The sequence below is a fragment of the Diadema antillarum genome, unplaced genomic scaffold (assembly GCF_040938485.1).
Source record: "Diadema antillarum isolate AM-2024a unplaced genomic scaffold, OU_Dant_1.0 seq00000481_RagTag, whole genome shotgun sequence".
In the NCBI taxonomy this organism is placed as follows: Eukaryota; Metazoa; Echinodermata; class Echinoidea; order Diadematoida; family Diadematidae; genus Diadema; species Diadema antillarum.
This window is the reverse complement of record NW_027271445.1, coordinates 3,519,930-3,540,758: the sequence shown is the minus strand read 5'-3', so window position 1 is coordinate 3,540,758 and position 20,829 is coordinate 3,519,930. Positions and strand designations below refer to the sequence as shown.

The 20,829-nt window shown below is 40.1% G+C and overlaps 1 protein-coding gene across 1 annotated transcript; it reads left to right on the top strand.

Moving 5' to 3' along the window:
- The first annotated feature begins 1,981 nt into the window (after positions 1–1,981).
- On the top strand, positions 1,982–20,334 carry LOC139733528 (uncharacterized). The gene is made up of 10 exons (XM_071644338.1): positions 1,982–2,008; positions 2,800–2,949; positions 4,084–4,182; positions 5,739–5,874; positions 8,201–9,099; positions 9,866–10,400; positions 11,608–11,723; positions 12,279–12,389; positions 17,516–17,677; positions 20,158–20,334. Exons 1-10 carry the CDS (start codon positions 1,982–1,984, stop codon positions 20,332–20,334), a joined length of 2,412 nt encoding a protein of 803 aa, XP_071500439.1.
- Positions 20,335–20,829: the final 495 nt, after the last annotated feature.

Genomic DNA, 20,829 nt, shown 5'->3' with positions numbered 1-20,829 from the left:
TAAGATATTATGTACTCATGTAAGCTTCATGTATATTGCTTTGTATTACTTTATTGTGGAATAAAATCACTCGAATTGAATTGAATTGAAGGTCTTCAAACCATTAAAACAACACAGTTTTAGTGTCATTACCGCATACATATTAGAAACCTAATCGATGTCATTTAATTTGTGCAAAACTAATATTTTCCATTGAAGCAAAATATTTATTCTCAAGTAAACACACATTAGCTGTACAAATTAATGTCACGAGTTTATTTACCATACTGCACATATTTTTTCTTTAAATACATGTGCCAAGCCATCATTACCATAGATATCATTTTGTTTTACACTTCCTTGGATTCCAAACATCACCCTGTTTGGGTTGGTGTATGTTCCATTATGCCCTCAGAGTAATACGTAATGTTGTTTTGTGTGGTTCTAGGACAAAGCGAAGAAGGGTCTGCCCTACAGCCCACCCAAGAAACTGATTGAGTTTTCCAGGAGACTTGAGGAGGAGAAACTAGTGCAGAATCTTGAGGCAGACCTTAAGCAGCTGGAAACTACAGAAGATATAGAGCTCCAGGTAAGGATAAAATCTGTCCTTTATTAACCAGCTCTCTTTAGCATAAAGGAAATTAAATCTTTCTTTGTGAGAGATATTTCAGGAGGACAAACTTGAATTCGAAGGAAGCTTCCTAGAGGAACAATTATTTTTCACTCAAACCAAGTCTATTTCTACTGTTTTGGTTCACAGAACCAAAGTCTTTCTTTATCTGAAAGAGAGACGTAAATCGGAAGTAAGCATAAAAAAAATTTAAAAAATCATTTTTTGCACTTGGAGAGGAATAAATGTCGTTTTCAGTCATCTTCTCGATATAAACACTTTTGCATGCAGTGGATACTAATGGCAAATGAAATGCAAAAGAGAATTACTAATTTGAATCATGAGAATACATGAAAATTATTAAATCTAATCCCATACACATGCAATACTTTGTAGATCACTTTTTTATATAATAATTATGAGTCATAATTAGAGCTTGTACTTCAGACTATTTTGACTGCTTGCAACCAGGGAATTGCGAAGTTTAGAAGTTGGGTTTGGATTGAAAGTATGGTTTTGATAATACTGTAAACGTGGAAATTTTCGCGGTACATTAATTTTCGCGGATTTCGCGCTACGTTCGGCTAGCTCGAATTCAAAAACGCGCGAATATATCTTTGCAATTTTCTATGCACATTTTGAACGGCCTGAAATGTGTGCGCTTCGTCGATGATACAGCTACGTAGTACAGACATGTTTACGCATATAGCAGTATCATTGCACGCACCACACGCACCGAGCCCATGGCCGATTGGTGTGCTACATCCCCGCGACTACAGTACTAGTACTAGTACTACAGTACATGTATCGAGTAAAATACACATGTACTACGTAGTTGAGCGCTTGTACTCGCACTCGCGCCGCTCGCTACGTCGCTTATCGTACGCTGGCATCGCTGGATGAAAACAGAGACTGTGTATTAAGCGCGAATTTAAGAACCCGCGAATATGTTTTCGAGCCGCTCAGCGCGAAAAATTAATCGCGCGAAAATATTGACGTTTACAGTAGGTGTTTCAAATACTATGTGGTAGACAAAATGGGAGTATAAGACGAAGTGAAGTTGATACAAATTAGCAGCAAAAAGATAAGAGATGATACAAAGGGAATTATGTGGAGAGTATTAAGCCTTAGGGTATGGTGTGTGTAGTGACTTTATCTCATGACTTGCCATCTTTTTTCCTACTTCCAGGAAAAGATTGATCAGTTGCGTGAACTGGACAAGAAGTTACAGGAGATCTCATCCAGGGTCAACGTCCTTAGGAATGAAAAGGTAAATGGAAAGGAAAACTGTGTTGTGAAAAACTTGTCTGAATGTGAAAGCTGTACTATCTTTTTCCTCTACCCCCCTCTCCCTCTCTCTTTCTTTAGCTTGAGAAGTGCAAATGGTGGGTCATGCTTGTGGGGGATTACTGTGACTGTGTGAGAAGGCGTAGGCATCCACACTTCAACCAATGGCATTGCTAGATTCTTGATAGATAAACTGAAAGTGGAAAATGTTAAATCTGCAAGCTGCCTTGAACATATCCCTGCTGATTTGTTTAGACTTTCACCGTCAAGTGCTAGTAGCAAAGTCCAGTAATTCAAGGGGGTAAGTTAATCCGTTGAAGATGAGTCCCGACCATACTCGGGCAGGTGTCTATTGGAAATGTGTGTTATAGCAAATTCAGCTTGCCCTAAACAGGCTGTTAGAGGAATTTGGACTTGTATTCAAGGCCCTCTTTTTGCCTCAGGCTGTTCACTGGACTCCATTTTACCCGATAACCCTTTGCTTACTACTCTTGCTATAAATACATCAAGAGGATCTTTGACAAAGACTAGCTCTAGCCACACCAGATTATGCCTTTAACCATGACAAGCCTCTTATCAAGAACCACAACATCAACCACCACCACCACCACAACAACAACAACATCAACAACATGATGATGATCATCAACAACAACAGCAACAACAACAACAACAGCAGCAACAACAACAGCAGCAACAACATCATCAACAACACCACCATCACCAACAACAGCAATATCACAACCACCACCACCACAACAACGACAGCAACTTCAACAACAACATCAACATCAACATCAACAGCAACAACATCATCAACAACAACAAGAACAACATCATCATCAACAACAACAGCAACAAGAATAACAACAAGAACAACAATAAGACTGAGTGCTTTGTCTTTCTGTCTGTCTATCTCCCAGGATAAGATTGAGAACACACTGGAGAGACTTGAGCAGCAGATCAGTCAGGAGTGGGAGGACCAGGAGACGGTTGCTAGGGTGGAGGAGCAGCAGAGACAGCTGGAGAGACAGCTGACCCGGGTCAGGTCACAGCTGGCTCAGGGCACAAAGGTCAGGGGTCAACTTTACATTCCAATATCTCTCTGCCCTGATATTAAAGGCACATAGTCTCAGTGGTTTAGTCAAATGCGTAGGTAGGCGCACGGCGCAAGTTTCCTATAGAGACCTACACTATCGACTCCTCTTTAGCGCTTCCGCTGTGACCCATTTCCCGAGTCTGAAGAAATCCGATCCACTGTAGTCAGTGGTTCGATCACAGTTTGGCTCATGATTTGGCTGAGGGGGATGACAGCTTTAGCAAACTTCTTTTGTGATGTCATAATAAGAAGCACATATACACGCATCCTGGCATTACTACAGACTGCGTGATGCGCAGAGAAGACAACGAATGCAACGTTACCTAGCAACACCTACAGGCTTTAATCTTGATGACAGCTCAACTTCGGCAGTCTTCGTATCAATGCTAACGGTAATCGGCAGTATCATCAACAGCGCCCTCTACACTACCGGGACTATGGGCCTTTAAAGCTAGTTCTTTACTAAGTGTTCTGTTTAGATTTGTGATTTTGTTTGTTCTGTCAGTTGTAGCTGGTCAAAGCTTTTGGAAACATAAATTTGTGAGGCTGTCATAAGATTTATTGTGTTAGATATGAAGAAATCTTCACAAGATTTGAATTATTAGACAGTAAGACTGTATGAAAAGCAGTTAACATAAACATATTTCCACATTGAATTCACAATAATGTGAATGTAAGCAATTTGTTTATTTCGTTCTCACAGGTAATGTTTTGTGTCAATATCTCCTTGCATATATAGCACTGGATCTTACAACAATATACATTTCATGTGTGATTTTCAACGAGAAACATCGTTATTCATATCACACACTAGCTGCTTTGAGCAAGTTGAGTTAGATTATCACAGATATATGTAAAATGAAGGGATATGATCATAGATATATGTAAGATTGATATATAATGACCTACTCATGTGACTAGAGTTTAGTGTTCAATATTTGGTGTTTGGTGTATGATGCTTGGTGTTTGGTATACGATGTTTGGTGTTTGGTGTACAACATTTGTATTTGGTGTCTGATATTTGATGCTTGATATATGATATTTGGTGCTTAATGTCTGATATTTGGTGTTTGATGTATAATATTTGGTGTTTTGTGTATGACACCAGGAGCTGGAAGAGATCACAGCAGAGAATGGGCGTATTGAACACGAGGTTGCCTTGATGAGATCTGGCATGGAAGGCATGGAGGACATCAGCAGGGAAAAGGTCAGTCTAAGGTCATCCTTAGTCTCCTAAAACAGCCATTCTCTTCAATATTTTTCTTCGTTTTTCAAGCTGAATGTTGAGTACATGCACACTGATTCATTCAGTCTAGCAGAAAAGTTTTGTCACAAATCAGTGTTTTAATGCACAGCAGTAATGAAGATAATGTAAGTATAAAACAGTGAGAGAATTTTGAGACATTTACGTCACGAACTCATCAATTTTGCTTACAATGGTTGCACCTGTCAACATAAATGTGTCATGACAATATATAACACTAGAATTCTTTGCCTTTTTCAACTTTGTCCGATTTTCATAAAGCTCAATCCTACCTTGTGTTTGACTTGATTTGACTTGATGCATTTAATGACGCCAACTTCAAAGAGTAGAGTGTTACCTTCACTCATCAGGAGGCTATCATATGAAAACTGTTGTATATATGCAAGAGAATACAGTTGAACCTCTCTTATCCGGCCTCCCTTTATCCGGATTCCTCTACTATACGGACGCAATCTCGCCGTGATTTTTTTTTTAATTTTTAAATAATTATGGGAGGAAAGGGGGATTCCCAACTCCTTGAGAACTCCTACACAAACACACATGAATTACATATTACTTCCAACATGATTAACATACATTACATCAAATTTCCTTCCAAGTTGCTTACCTTCAGACATTTAAACATCCCCAAACATCCCCAAATTATCGCAAGAACATGGACAGATTATGCGCTCGAGTCCTCTCATATGGCATTGCCACACATAGGTCCATACACAGCCGTCGATATGACTAGATAGACATGCATTGTTTCAAGTCATTGGCTGAGCAACGAATGATATTGAAAACTCAAAATTTTGAAGCGAATTTTCGTCGACTCGTACTGTTTATTTTCAAGATCTACTTGATACATTTCTTAATAATTATTTAGGTAAATCATCCCAAGAATTTATAAAAGAAAATGATTTCATTCTTACAAACACGAACCTCTATTTTGGGGTCTGTTACTGAGTGTAACAATGAAAAGGTTGCAGTATACACATTACTACATGTGGTACTACAATGGGCTACATCAGTACATGTGTATGTACATTGTATATGTACATGTATAAAGCATTGAGTCTCCCGTATCCGGCCAAATCCCTTATCCGGATGAGCCCCGGTCCCAACTTGTCCGGATACGAGAGGTTCAACTGTATTAAGTAGAGGGGTGAAGGTTACATTGTGAATTTTCTTCAATTGTCTCCCTCTAACGAATGAAATTTGTAAGATTGCAACTGCTGATCTGTAATTAAATTAAACTGTCGGAAAAAAAGTTACCATGGGACTCGAACCTGTCATCTCAGTAGATGACAGGTACGAGTCCCATGGTTCCTCTTTCCCGACATTTCCGACATGTTTGTTAAATTACAGATCACCACTTGCGATCTTACAAATTTCATTTGTTTGAGGGAGGCAAATTGAAGAAAATTCACACCTTAAAACTGTTGTACTCTGCCCTTGATGCTGGTAGCCATGACGATAAAGAAGACTAGGTTAGACGTGTCACGTTCTTCTTTCAGTCTGCGGATTCGGTGAAGGAGAAATTACAGATGGAGAGAGAGGTGTCCCACGTTCAGTCCGTCATGAACGGTTTGGAGAGACAGCGCACGGCGTTGGCCAATCAGATGGACACGCTGCGCCGCACGCAGGCCAAAGGTGATAATGAGGAGGATAGTGGGTGGAGTGGTGCGTCATCATTGGGTAAGGGAGCGGTGGGTGTGCTTGTCATGGGTGGCATGCTGGCTGCATGGTAGAGAAAGGATCACCAGTCTCTGTGTGCTGCTAACATGGATGAACTGCCTTCACCATACTAACACTGAAGCAAGCTGGATGTGGGAATCTCTTGTGGCTTGTATACTGCTGTGTAGTGTCTAAGTATTTATTTTTTTATTAATTTTTTTTTTTTTAGTAGAAAAATCATCTTTGTGTGGGACCTTGCTTATTAACCTTGTCACTAATAGTCTGCTAACATGTTTTGGGAACCAGACAGAATGAAAAGTGAAGTAGTTTTTGTGAAAGCCAAAATTCATTTATTACGATTGTACTCATTTCTTACTATTTGCATCGCATAAATTTCAAGTTTTTGCAAGATCAAATCTACATCGCAGCATCGTTTGTGTCATATTCTACTAAGCGCAGTATACTGTACATACAATTAAAGATATTACTACAATGTACCTTGACTTTTGATAATTTTTGCTTTGATTCTGTGGTATTGCGTTAGATATTTCCTATGGTGCTGCGTAATAGAAGTGACGACTTGAGTCATTTGCTTCTTCTAACATGGGTGTAGATTAGGCACCTTAATCCACTTTATGTTTAATTTCACCTGGTGAATTTGGCTACTAATACCAAACTTTGGCTTGCCTTGGTCACACTTTATGCTTATTTTAGATACCAAGACTATTTGCTGGCAGTGAGATATAACTTGCCTTATGCTTGCATGCTGTGAAAAGATGCTTTTGAAATGAATTTTGATGAATCATCAGCATTACTGAGTAGGTACTGGCATTTTCTTTCTTTGGATTTGCTTGTTAAAAGGGACCATGAAGTGTATTTGATTGAATTGTTTATACTACGGAATCACAGGGACATATGTTCAACAAATTGCAGAATAAATTTCACAGAAAGATCTAGCAATGTTTCAGAATAGTCTTTACATGCTGATATGTGTCATCCTTACCACTTTTGAGTAACAGCTGTCCAATTATTTGGTTGAAGATATGCACCTTCAGGGCCCTGTTTTATGAAGAGATAAAATTGATTATAAAGTTGATTTCTATTGTAAGTCTATGGCAGCCTGTGTGTTAAGGTAATTTAAATCGATTTTATCTTTATACCCCCGCCAAACGAAGTTTGAAGGGGGTATATAGGAATCAGCGGACAGTCGGGCGGTTGGGCGGTCGGGCGGTCGGTCCGTTGCAAATCTTGCGTCGCGAACTACTTCCTCAGTTTTCAACCGATTCCCATAAAACTTGGCACAGATGTGTGCCTTGGGTTGTAGATGTGCAAGACGTATTTTTTGACAGTACCCAAAAGTACGTTGCCATGGTAACGGCATATTATGGGCAAAAATGGGTACAAATCTTGCGTCGCGAACTCCTCCCACAATTTTTGATCAATTTTTATGAAATTAGGTACAGATGTTCATCTGAATATGTTAATGTGCAAGACACATATTTCCGCAGTGGCAAAAAGTGCGTTGCCATGGTAACGGCATGTTATTGGTAAAATATAGGGCAAAATGCTTCATGGCAAAACTGCTTCATCAGTGTTCTTCCAATTCTCATGGAATTCATATTGAATGTTTGTCTTAGGATATAGGTCAGCATGACACATTTCTTGACAGTGACAAAAAGTATGTTGCCATGGTAACAGCTCACATATTATGAGCCAAAATGATGGAAAATTTTGTGTTACAAACTACTTCCTCAGTTTTTGCCCAATTTCCATGAAACTTGGTGCAGATGTGTGCCTTTGGTTGTAGATGTGCAAGACGTATTTTTCGACAGTACCCGAAAGTACGTTGCCATGGTAACGGCATATTAATGGCAGAAGATCAAGGAAAGATCTTGCGGATTTAACTACTTCCTCAGTTTTTTGACCAAAGCTTATGAAATGTTGTTTTGACCAAAGCTTATGAAATGTTGTTTTGACCAAAGCTTATGAAATGTTGTTTGGCGGGGGTATAACCAGTTGCTGTAGCGACATTTCTAGTTTGATAAGACAGCGCCCTGTAATGATGTAGTTTTTCCAATGGTAAAAACAGGTCATTTTAGAGCTTATTTCTAGAAATTTTTAGTTTGCAGTTGTGGTTGTAGAGCCAAGCACTGAAAGCTGTGCTTACATTCAGTTAAATGAATTCTGTTTAAATTGATTTGATTATCAAAAATGTCTTACTGTTTATCATAGTGGACATTATCTGTCAAAATATGTAGATAACCATGCTGATGTTGGAGTTTTAAAATTGTGTTACTGCCAGGATCACCAGGACGAGTTGTCCAGCGGAAGTCCTCAAGGGAAGCTCTCCTCTCCGGCCCTTACGCAGTGACCGATCTGGACACTCTGAAGACAGTGGACATTGATAGCCTGACCACAATACCGTCCACTCCTGACCGCTTGGATTCCACACCTGCGGGGGACAGCAAGATGTCCTATCTGGATCCACAGACTGACCGTCTGGGTGCTATGGGTCAGGTGATTAGTCCTGGGGTGTATGCCACTGGTTCCAGTCGCTATGGCAACCAGGGCCAGGGCGGAGATCCTCGATCTGGTGTGCCACAGCCAAGATACGGGGACTCGTTTCGAGACCAGTCTGACAAACTCTACCCCAACGAGGCTCCAGCGGGGTTCAATGAGCACTCCAATCAGAGCTGGGATGGTAGGGATGGTAGTCATGGATACGGGGGTGGGGCAGAACACTATGACAGGAACGTCGGTGATAGTAGCATGAATGTGGATAATCGTGCCGATGAGTCCAGTGTCAGACAAGATCCTGGGATGCAGGCTTCCTTTGACATACCACCCTTTGATGATGTGTTGGGATCCAATGATGTCTCCCTGGACCATATCAGGGTCCCATCAAGGCACTCCGATGTACACCAGGATCCAGGATCCATACCATTGGAACAAAACCTGGTCCATGCCGAGTACACAGCTCCAGTCCTCAGTCCGCCGTCCTTCTCAGCACCCCTCCAGCAGCCTGAAGGAAAGGGATCAGGGAGATCCTTCATGTCAACAGACTTGGATACGGGTGAGAAGTACCCAGAGACTGGGCTGGAGATGGAGAGGGACCTGGAACCAGTCAGAACCAGCTATGAAGAGACCATCCAGGAACCAGTGCCACACCCGTTTGATCAGGAAGAGAGCTTTAAGAGTCAGGTGAGGGCATCCTCCAAGCTTCATCCTCCCATCTCCCACGGAGTAAGATACAACATACTTTTCAATGTACAGTAAAACACAATATTTTTGCAGCATGAAATTTTCGCGAATTAGAGCCCTACGGCCTTTTTTGTGGCACGAAATTTTTGTGAGTTGCCTCTAACATTCAATGCGTATAGTGTAGACAAGAACATTCCCATGCATTTTAATTTCGCGAATCTTGGCTCTTGCGAAATTAAAAGGCACACGAATGGTCCTCGTTTTACAGTATGATGTATGATGTGAAAACCACAAGGCTTATAAACCTGAGGGAAATATGAACACAGAACTTTTCTATATTCTTGTCTTCAACTTGTGTCAAATTTTGGTTCCATCATGTGGTGGTTGCTGTTCTACCATAAAAAAAAAAAAACACTCTAGAAAGGAAGCTACATGTGTAGATAGAGAGTAAGAGTTAGGGTTGTGATGTTAATACATTGTCTTATGTGTTTAATGTTCATAATCTTGTTCTCCTTTTTCATACACTCATTCTTTCCGTACTTCTTCTTTTTTCAATTTCTCTCTCTTCTGCTCTCATCTTCTCATCCTCATTGTTCACCTTTTGCTTCTTCAGTCCTCCTTCATTTCTCGTCTCCTTCCCTTCCTTTTTCCTATCTCTTCCTCTTTCTCCTCCTCATCTTCTATTCTCGGTAGTCTTTTAGTGATTGAAGTCATGTTAGTCTTTGCCAGAGTATTAAGACTGTTGTTTTCATTTGTCTGTCAACAGGAAGAGGAAATACCTACCTCACCTCTGAAGTCACCTGAATTGACCTCTGACCTCACGCCTGTTGGACTGTTCCATTACACCTCTCTCTCACCAAAGGGGTTTGACGACCCGCCCCCAAAGAAGCATTCTCCAAAGCAGCTCTTGGAGCTGCAGTCTTCGGCTCCTCAACCAAACTATGCAACACAGTCTCCACAAAGCTTTGCTCATCCTGCCCCTCCCAAGGACTTTAACACCCAGCCACCCCCATCCTCACAAATGAGACAGTCCTATCCTGATGGCAAGTACTATGCTTCGCCATCTCCGGCCAGTTCCATGACCAATGTGGCGGGGGTGCCCAGCCAGAAGGAGGAGCAGAGGCCTGCACAGTATGATGGAGGTCAGTGGGATGCATACAATGGACAACCTCAGTGGGATTATGGTTACCATGGCAACAGCTACCAGCCCACACCCTCTGAGTCATCCTATTTGTCGGAAGACAGCAAAATGCCGAAAGAACGCAAGACCTCCCTCTATGGACCAACTCCATTTAGAAAAGGTATGATATGAGGACAGGTCGTCATTTCAGAAAAAGCATGGTACTTCAGTATGACATAGACAATGTGTGAATACTTTTTGTGTCAAGAATTACATGTACTTTCTTCAAACAGAAAGTTATGTAGGATAACAATTTACAGGAATATACGATATCTGTGAAAATCATAGTGAACTGTGATAATCAAATATGAATGACCAAGTGTTGAGTACATTGATTTTTGAGTTGTGAAATATATCATGTAAATTTAAAGGCTGTTACTGTATATTAACAAGAAGCTTTAGATTTTAAGATACTGTAAAATGCGAAATGTTCGCATGCATTTTAATATCGCAAATTTCGCGAGCCCTAAGATTCGCGAAATTAAAATGCACACGAAAGTTCTTGTCTACACTATATGCATTGAATGCCAGCGGCAATACGCAAAAAAATTTCATGCAGCGAAAAAGGCGGTCAGCTCAAATTCCCGAAAATTTCATGCCGTGAATTTATCATGTTTTACAGTAGTCCATGTTGACACCATATTTCACCAGCTCAGAATTGATAACAGAGTGATCTTGAGAAGACTGTCAATAAGTGCTAGAGAACATGCCTTCCAATGTTGCTATGTTATACAAATGATGCACAGGATAGAGTGCGTTAGTGGAGATGTAGCGCACTCGAGGGTATTTACAATTGTGAAACATGCACGAGGCGAAGCCGAGTGCATGTTGCACTACATTGTAAATACCCGAGACTGAGCAGCATCTCCACTAACGCCACGAAATAATCCTGTGCATCATTTGTTTTATAAAATGGGTCGAAAACTAACAGCATTTTTCACGTACCTTTGTGGGTCAATACCAGTCAGCTACATGTAGCACTCGCTCGAGAGAGTCAAGCGCGTCGCTCTCAGAAATCCTGCACATGCCACTGTACGTATAAGAGTACTGTATACGTATGCCACATAATGTTATGCACACAAGAAAGGCCGGCCGGCAGCAGCCCGAACTAGAAGTTGTTTACAGGATTGACAGTGCGTATAGTAGCGCGCGACGCACTTGTAACAACTGATTGAGTGCACACTGCTAGTGCAAACATTGTGACGTCAGCCGTGGATGCTAGTGAGAAATTAATACAAGCACACGTGACTCATTTCAGCACCTCCAATTGGCTACATTCTTGAACCCATTTTATAAAACCATTTATCATCTTTTCTTGCTCCTCCTAGCTTTCGTTGACTCCGACAACAGCTCGGTAAGAAGCTTCTCGTCTGTCAGTGGTGTTCAGAGGAGGAGGAAACCAGGCCTTGATGAAGAGAAGAAGAATCGACGTAAATCAGCATCAGTGAGTTTATCTTTATCTCTTCTCTTCTGATGCACAAATGTGATATGACCGGGAATACAAATGGATGTTGCAGAGGGAGCCATCTTCAGAAAACTTGTTACTCTGGCAAAGAGCAGTTTTGTGAAAGTCTTACATTAAATAATTTGTGTTAAATGAAAGATGATGAGCTGCTGGAACCCTCAATATTTGCTGTAGGGCATTATGAGAATTTTGTTTAACAAAGCCATTCTGTGCATTTTGTCACTATTAAAGTGGTCAGCTTTTGCTTTCCTTGGTGTAAGAAAATTAGGAGATATAAACTATCAATCATTAATTGAATGTATAATTTAATTCCATTCAATTCAATTCAATTCAATTCAAGTCAACCAAGTTTATTTATGCACAAAACTGCCATGGCAGCCAAAAGGCTTCACTTCAGTCTCTGTGTGCTTAAGAAGGAGAAATGACATGCGAGTGGGGTACAGATTTCTCAACTTCAATAACAAAAGCCTTCCAAAATTAGGGAATTTTCACCATTTTCTTACCAGTGATTAACTGTGTTTGTCAACCTTTCAGGAGCGTCTGCTAAACAGCCAACCCCCCACAGAGTCGTACCGAGAGGCGTTCTCTGATACTGAGATGGACGCACCACCAGTCATGGCCATCAAGCCTGGCAAATCTCCCGCTGTAAGTTTATCCTCCTCCACCACCACCACCACCGCCTGTTGCATGTTTGATGGAATGTAGAGAAAACTTCTAACAGGCATGATATTCTGGAGATTTAAATCTGACTTCATATTTTCATCTTTTCAAGTCTGTAACACATTTTGCTATTTTCATGTATAAAAATCACCTGAAAATTTTGATTTCTGATTTTAAAAAAACCCCTGTTATATCATCCCTGTTATTATCAGAGATGCTAAGATCCTAGAATGTTCACAGAGTTTTCTACCAGTTGGTTTACCTTAGAGGAAAGGCCCCACAATACATAAAGTTTGATGTAGTGATCTCATAAGCATAGGATTACATTATGGAGGAGTAAATTAACCAAAGCAGGCATTCTAGAAATTTCTCACGAAAGTGAAGTTGAAACCAATTAGTCATTCACATGACAGTCATGATGTTTGTGCCACCCTGAGGGACATATACTGTATTTGCTTTTTCTTGATATAAGGGGGGGGGGGGGGGTATCCAGGATTCAAGCCTACATTGCTTCATTGGCAATATTGACTTTGCATCTCATAGAAACTGAGTTGCTTTTTGGTGTTTGTATCAACAGTTAGATCACACATAGCTTTGCTTGATTGTGCAGGGAACTTTATACATACGCTAATGGATAAAGAATGTCTATCATCTGTAGGAGCCTTATTCTGAATCTTGTATCCAATCGGATAAAAGTTTTATCAGATTCAGCTACATAAACTTGTATCACACATTGTAAAACATGTGTCTCTTGGTACCACAAATATATCTGTGATAGATGAAAATGATACAATGATCTGATGGTGATGTCAGGCGGATTCCAAACTTGATGTTTTGATATTTATCCATGCATGGATTGATCCCCACCCATGCTTGCTTCATTGCAGCCAGCATTATTTTATTTATATTTAATCTGTATGATATTGTGATTTATTAATACTAACCTCACACCTTATTCAAGCTCAGACCGGTTTAACCCTTTGAGGACGGGCTAATTTTTTTCCAACATGCGGTGTATTTCCCATACACCTGTTGCCCGAGTATACTCGGGACTCGTCCTCAACGGGTTAATAATGGAGTAGATGTAACTCATCAATCATTTAATGAAATCTCTCCCTCACTTGTTTGTTTTTCCCCTGCCACTGCCCCGCCCCGCCCCGCCCCCTCCCCTACCAATGTGTCATGGGTGTGAACCTGCTTGACCCGTTATAGTCCCAGCTAAAGAGAAGACCCAGTGCCTCTCAGCGTCTCATACGATCCGCCCGGGCCAAGTCCCTGCCTGGCAACCTAAGCATCCCTTCCACTGAAGATGCTGTAAAGTCAGATCCTCACCAGTACCCCCACTCAGAGTCCTTCTCCAACCCCAGCTCAGAACCTTACCCACACCAAGAAGCCCTCCCACACCCCGATCCAGAATCATACCCTGTCTCAGAACCACACCCTTTTGTAGAACCACACCCGGTCCTACAACCACACCCTTTTGTAGAACCACACCCGGTCCTAGAACCACACCATCAGCTCCCCCTGGAGTCTCAACCCCCATCGCTGCATCCCGATTCACATCCCCACCACCCTGCCCTCTCGCGGTCAGCGTCCCTCCCTCCCCAGTCCCCCTCATCCCAGAATGACGGGGATCAAGCCCTCATGCATCAGAAGCGAATCTACACCCTGGACGGCCCGATCAGTTACCGACCCACCTCCGTGTGGGAAAAGGCATGCACCTCCTTTTGTATTTGTATGGCTTTCACTGTGTGCATTCCTGGGCTGTGCCTTCACTACCTTCTCACATCTCTTGCATGTGCTAAACAACCTGAGGCCTCTTCAAACCACTCACAATGCAAACAGCGCCCTCTACAGATCATTCTTTGGCATCCAAGAACTTGTCGCATGTTAACACATTTCACACCGGAAATAAAAGTTAAATGCTTTGCTCCACCTTCCATGCGACTATAAACATATTGATTAATTATAAACAAATTAATTTTCACCTTTCCATGGGATTATGAACAGAATCGTTCCCAAAGAGATCTACATATTTCCATGTGATTATAAACAGATTCATGCCCAAGTTAATCTTTCCTCATTGTTTTGGGGATTCCTTTCCTTACAGGTAATGGGCAGCTGGTAGTTTATGCTACATCTCATGATACGCTTAATCCTGAAGAGTGACTGAAAATTAGATAATAATCATTCTCAGAGTGTAAAAGAAGCTTGATTGATAAATTCTAACCTTTTTAGTCCTGGCAGAAAGTTAAAATGAAATTTGAAGACATGCCATTCTATTTGGTATGCAATGTAGTCATGTAGATCATTTTAAAGAAATTTTGGTAGGAATTTAGATAGCTTGCCAAAATAGGCAGCAGCCTTTACTTCCTTGGAAATTTACCAATCACAGATTGGTAAGAGTCGATACTGTATAAGCTGTTATTTTCGCGAGGGTTTAATTTTCATGAATTTCATGAATCACGGTTAGATCATGAATTTAACAACATGCAAAAATGTCTCCATGCGCTAGGGTAATAGTGCATTTACGTTAGCATCAGTGTTAATGCGCAAAAACCACATCTCGCGAAAACATCTGTGACCTCCTCATTCACAAAAATATCTGTACGTGAAAATAACAACATACAATATGACACACCACAGTGTTTCTCATCTCTCTGTGTATGAGATGGGAATCTTGTGAATACCTTTGAAGCATAGACCTCTGTAATCCATGCTGTGCAAGCAGTCTTGTCTTATCACATTTTCACATGAATTGTGCTATATGCTGTGCTTGCTTTACAGGATTAACCAAGCTTTGGCACTGACTGGTGTTGTGTTGGAGGGAATGCACTGACACATTGCATGCAGTGAAAATAAAAGTCTCTCTGTTGTGCTCACTTTGACTGTCTTCTCATCCAGTCATTTTTTTTTTAAATTCTCTCACTCTTTCTTCCAATTTCACTATTTATCTTTCTTGTCCTCCTGCTATAAACTGGACTAACCAGCCAAGAATAAGTCTGGTGGTATATTGTAAGCCATAATTTTAAGCACCAGATCATAGTCAGTGTACACATGTATGCGCATGGAGTGTGCACATTGTGTAATGACTGTGGGGGCACAGTGTTTAAGAAGTGTAGGTGCACAGTGTGTATTAAAGGAGTATGAATGCACAGTGTGTAAGGCCCATATGGGACTATCACAGCAAAATCCATCTGACATTCCAAACAATAGGTTGCCCTCAGAGTTAAGCGGGGTTAATCAACAGCACAAAGCATCATCTATCATTTGTGGAGCTCTTACCCAGACTTTTCAAATTAGATTCTTTAAATTCCAACCTTGATGAAGTGGTGTGCTGATTTTCTTTTGAGATAAAGTCTTTCATAGAAAGTGAAAGCTCTGAAGTCGTTAGTAATAGTTGCTGTGGGGGTTTCATATTTATATTGAGTTCTTGAACCAGTTAGATTCCAGATACATGTATGTCAGGTAGTTGATTTACCGTCATTATGAACTATCATTGGAGAAAAATAAAATCACCCTAAAAAAAAAACATAAATGAAAGAAAGATATTATTCAGAGGGGGGAAGGCTCAGGTTTGAGTTTCTTCAGTTTGTCTCCATCTGCAAATGAAAATTTGTTAAGATCACAACTGCTGATCTGTTTGTTAATTTACAGATCAGCAGTTGTGATCTTAACAAATTTTCATTTGTAAAGGGAGACAAACTGAAGAAACTCAAACCTGACCAAAACAAAACATGTATTAGATTTCTCTTGTTGAACAATGAACTGTTGAAATGCTTCAAATATATTGTTACTAATAGGAGAAATTGTAGTAGTAGAAGTACATTTAATGTAACATGTAGATACGTAATATTCTTCCTGTCTTGTTCAATAAAATAGATAGGAATATAGGTAATGAGGTAATTCAAGTCAAGATACATTCTTCCAAGAGAGAGTTGCTATAAAACGAGCTACATACTTATCTCTAGCTTTTCTTCGTTTTTTTAAATATTTTTTTGAAGCTGTTGAGTTTGTATTCATTCATGCTACAGCTAAACATGCGTCATTTACGCCAAGCTTCTGGATGTGGACAAATTCGATGATTTATAAATGCTGCCCTCTAACTGCATGGTTAACATTGAAACACAGAATTAGAAATGCTGGCAAAAAACACCAGATAATCGTGCTCTTACCATCATTTCAAAAATCAAATTACACTGCGCACTTTATGCTCCATACATGATAATCTGTTGACTGACTTTTTATGGTGTTTAACACATCTTTGCATGTAAAATTAATTTTCTAGTCTCGAGCATGGTCTTTGTCTCATGCCCTGATTTGCTTGCTGTGATTTTTATCTTATTTTATTTTATATTATTTTTTGCCATTCCTTGTGAATATAACAACTTTGTCGCAATGAGGTTGTGACTCTTCTCCTGTCGTACAATATGACTACAACATCAAATCTCAAGACAAGTTACTGGCAATACTTCTGCGTGTGATTTCTTTCTGTGCTTTTATGCATTATGCAGTGACTTCGTTGTATTTCTTTTTTCTATAAGAAAAGGGCAATGTACTCTTTGTTTTTGGATAATACGCATCTAACTTGATCGTAAGTATAGAGAAAACAGAATGTGTTGGATCGTTCACATTACTGTGTTAAAGCAGTGATAAATGGATATCTAACTTGCTATACTCCAAACCTGCTTTACAGACCCACCTGTCTGTAAAGATCACCTATCTGCAGATTTTTCAGTAAACAGATCATTTTACATGAACCTGTCTGTAAAGGTCATGAAGACTGCTGTTTCTGTCTGTCTTAGCTGGTCTTAATCCAGAATTTTGACAAGATCTGAGCTCTTTACACAGAAGTCAGGCTGACTTTTCATTCGCGGCCATTGTATTGAGCAACACTTATAATATGTACTATGTTTTTGTCCCCTCTGATCATGTAGTGAACATGCACACCTAAAATGAACCAAATTCTGGCAGTGGAATGAAATCATGGAAAAATTTCTTCTTTGTCAAATACAGAATACGATGTATATGATTCGAATGACAATGACATAGTGGATGATATTTCAAGTTGTGTACACATAAGTTAATATCTTGTCTTCTTATTTTGGTAGGCTCTTGCCAATGACCTTCCCATGAGTGAACTACAGAGGGCGCTACAGACCAAGGAAGAAGAGGAGGAGGAGGATGCTGAGAAGCAGAGACAGAGATCTAGCTTTGTCTACAAGAGTGACCTCAAGAACGTCGAGTTTGATGAGTCGACCGGTGGAGGACTGGTGAGTGATCTCTTTCATCTTCTTTTCTTTTGTTTCCTGGAAAATTATGACTCAGTTTGTCTTCCTTTGTGTATAATTTTCTTTCTTAGCAAAGTCCTCTGTTTTAAAGGAAACTTTTTTTCAAAAACAGGATTCTTGTTTTTGATATGATTTATCAGGTGTATGGAATAATGTGAAGGCAACTGCTTTCTTGACTATTTTGTGCTCATGTTCTAATTGTATAATTTTTCATTTTACAATGTTTAGGTCTGGCATAACTTTAAGGTCCATGGTGCATGGAGATATGTTTCTTCAATCAAAATAGTTTCTGACGAATGTAATGTAAAAGAAATTCAAAGTAGATAGTATGTCAATACATATGTGTAATAATGAACATGAGCAAATCAGTGCATTTGTGAATACATCATAGAGATGAAGAAGTAGTGGGAAAAAAATGTCTCAAAGAAAGCATTTTATGTGTAAGATTTATAAGGTCTCCTGTAATCTTTGTCCCTCTCTTGGAAGTTGATCTACTATTCGCTGCCCATGGCGTATCGTAGAGCCAAAAGCCGATTCAGGCGAGGCTGTTTCATGGTTTCAGCCGATGAGTTACACCTTCCAGCTCATCTCTTCACGGTATTTAATGCCTGGAGTAGCTTGGAGTGTATTGTGGATGCACGCCCCTTGACTTTTATGTGTGTTGATACTTACACTTGGGCACATGTACACTTGACGTATACTTGCAATGTGTATCAACTTCATTGAAATCAATCTAACCAGGCATGGAAATATTTATTGAAGTGTGAGCATTTGATGATGTCATCGCATGAGAAATCAGATTAAAGAGTCCAGGAGAGGCTGTGAATTAAAGGTCAATTCTTGGTGCACTAGCTTAAGACATGTTTGTGAAGAGTTGATCACCACCTATCATCAGAGTTTATTTGGTGGAGAGGTGCAGTGATGAGCAGTGAGGTCAAATATAATGAAGGTCAAAAGTCATGAGATCAAAATGTACAATTTATGGCATTATTTAATTATTTACACAGTAATGTAGGGAATGTTTGTTCATCAAACTGAATATAGTGGAAACTCATTTCTGCAATGCAGAGATCCTCATGATATGATCCGTGGTAATTTTTAGTTACCAGGGAAAAATTCATACAGCATGCCGTGTGTAACTGTTTCAGGAGAATGATCATTATGTATAGAAATTGTATGGATGTCTAATTGCTTTGCACGGGCGAACAATATACACTTAATATAATCTTTGATTGTATGCACTCTGAATGCAGGAGTAACTTCTTTAAGGTCAAAAGTAATTTGCGAGTGAAGATTTTCATAACACTATTCAACCTGCTGAATATGTGGTGTTCCACAAAATCTGCATGACCCACAGTTGTCATGTAATACCATTATCGTAGACAAGGATTAAAGAGTAAACAAATGAAGAAACAAGGAGAACAAATTTACTGAAAAATCAAAATTGGCATTTTAACAATCTGTGCTGTAAGTCTAATTGAGAATCATGTGGCACGTTTTTGTATCTGTGTGTGGTCATGTCTCTCTATTAAGAAAGAAGAGAAATCTTTTCTTTATTGATCACAATTCTTTATTTCTGGTATGCAAGTAATGGTGCTAGACAGGGCATGTTTAGCCCCCAAAATGATATCTTTTATTTCTCTTGGGATGTGATGAATTGAATTGTGATAACTCAAGATTTTTCAAGGCTTGGTGGAAAGTGACGCTATTTCTTTATGTCCCAACGAAGAATGCTGTTAAATTGCCCTTGATATGCTTGTGATTATATGCACCAATAATGTACACTCAAGTTCCTATGCAGGTTTTGTTTTGAAACTTCTCTGCTATCTGGGTCTCATAATTAGTTGTTCATCACTGATTCAGAACTCTGTATGATACAAAGTGTTGCCAGCATGGAAGACATAATATATACAGTTGAAGTGAAAGAGATTGTGAAATCTTCTGTTAACATTCCAGCATGTTTTTCTAGTTTTGATGTATTCTTTTTGCCCCTGTTAAGATTTTGAGATCATCAGACAAAAAATATTGCATGGTGTTCTAATCATATTACCCTGAATATGTACACTATGATATGAGTGATAGTTGATCATAATTGAGAAATATTGTGTTTGGGCTAAGTTCTACTAGTCACAGTATCTATAGTAATGGTGAGTTTGTTTACTATATTTCTTGGCCAACAAGAATACATTACATGTATTCATTCTTTCAATATGTAGACTTCATTGTCTGTGCTGTTTCACAAAAACTTTAGTATCATATCTTTGAAAATGAAAATAATGCAGTTCTAGCCAAAATAGATTGAAAGTCCTATTCAGGGCCCTTCAACCTTTGCTACAATGCAATCCTTTGATAATTTTTTTCCAAGAAGAAATAAATGAAGTAAAAAGACAGTAAGCAACAAGAAATGAATGGTAGTGTAATGTGTTTTAATGATGTGATTAACTTTCCATCCTACCCCACAGCTTGGCATCCCAGCCAAGGTGCACATACCAGAGAGGTATAACCCCGCCCAAGATGAAGACAGTGAGCTGGAGTTTGAGACGGAGGAGCAGCGAGCCAGGAGGGAGGCCAAGGTGCAGAAGATGGCCAAGATTATCACCTCTCAGAGCCTACAGGAGTGGCATCCCAGGGAGATGTAAGAAGAGTCCTACTACTCCTCCTCCTCCTCCTCTTCCTCTTCCTCATGTTCCTCCTCCTCCCTCTCCTCCTCCCTTCACCTCCTCTTCCTTCCTCATCCCTCCTCCCCCTTCTCTTCCTTCTCCTGTTCCTCCACCTGTTCTTCCTCTTCTTCTTCCTCCTCCTCCTCCTCTTCTTCCTTTTCTTCCTCATCCTCCATTTCTTACTCCTTCTCTTCTTCTTCCTCCATCTCCTTCTCTTCCTCTTCTTCCTCCTCTTCTTCTTTTTCTTCCTCCTCCTCTTACCCCCTCCTCATCTTCCCTCTTCCTTCTCTTCCTCCTCCTGTTCCTGTTCCTCCTCCTCCCGTCTCATCCTTTTTTTTTTGTCATCTTCCTGTTTCTCCTCCTCTTCATCCTCTCCCTCCTAATCCTCCCCTCCTCTTCCTCTTCCTCCACCTCTTCTTCAGCCTAATCCTCCTCCTCCTCATCTTCTCCTCCCTCTCCTCCTTCTCCTCCTCC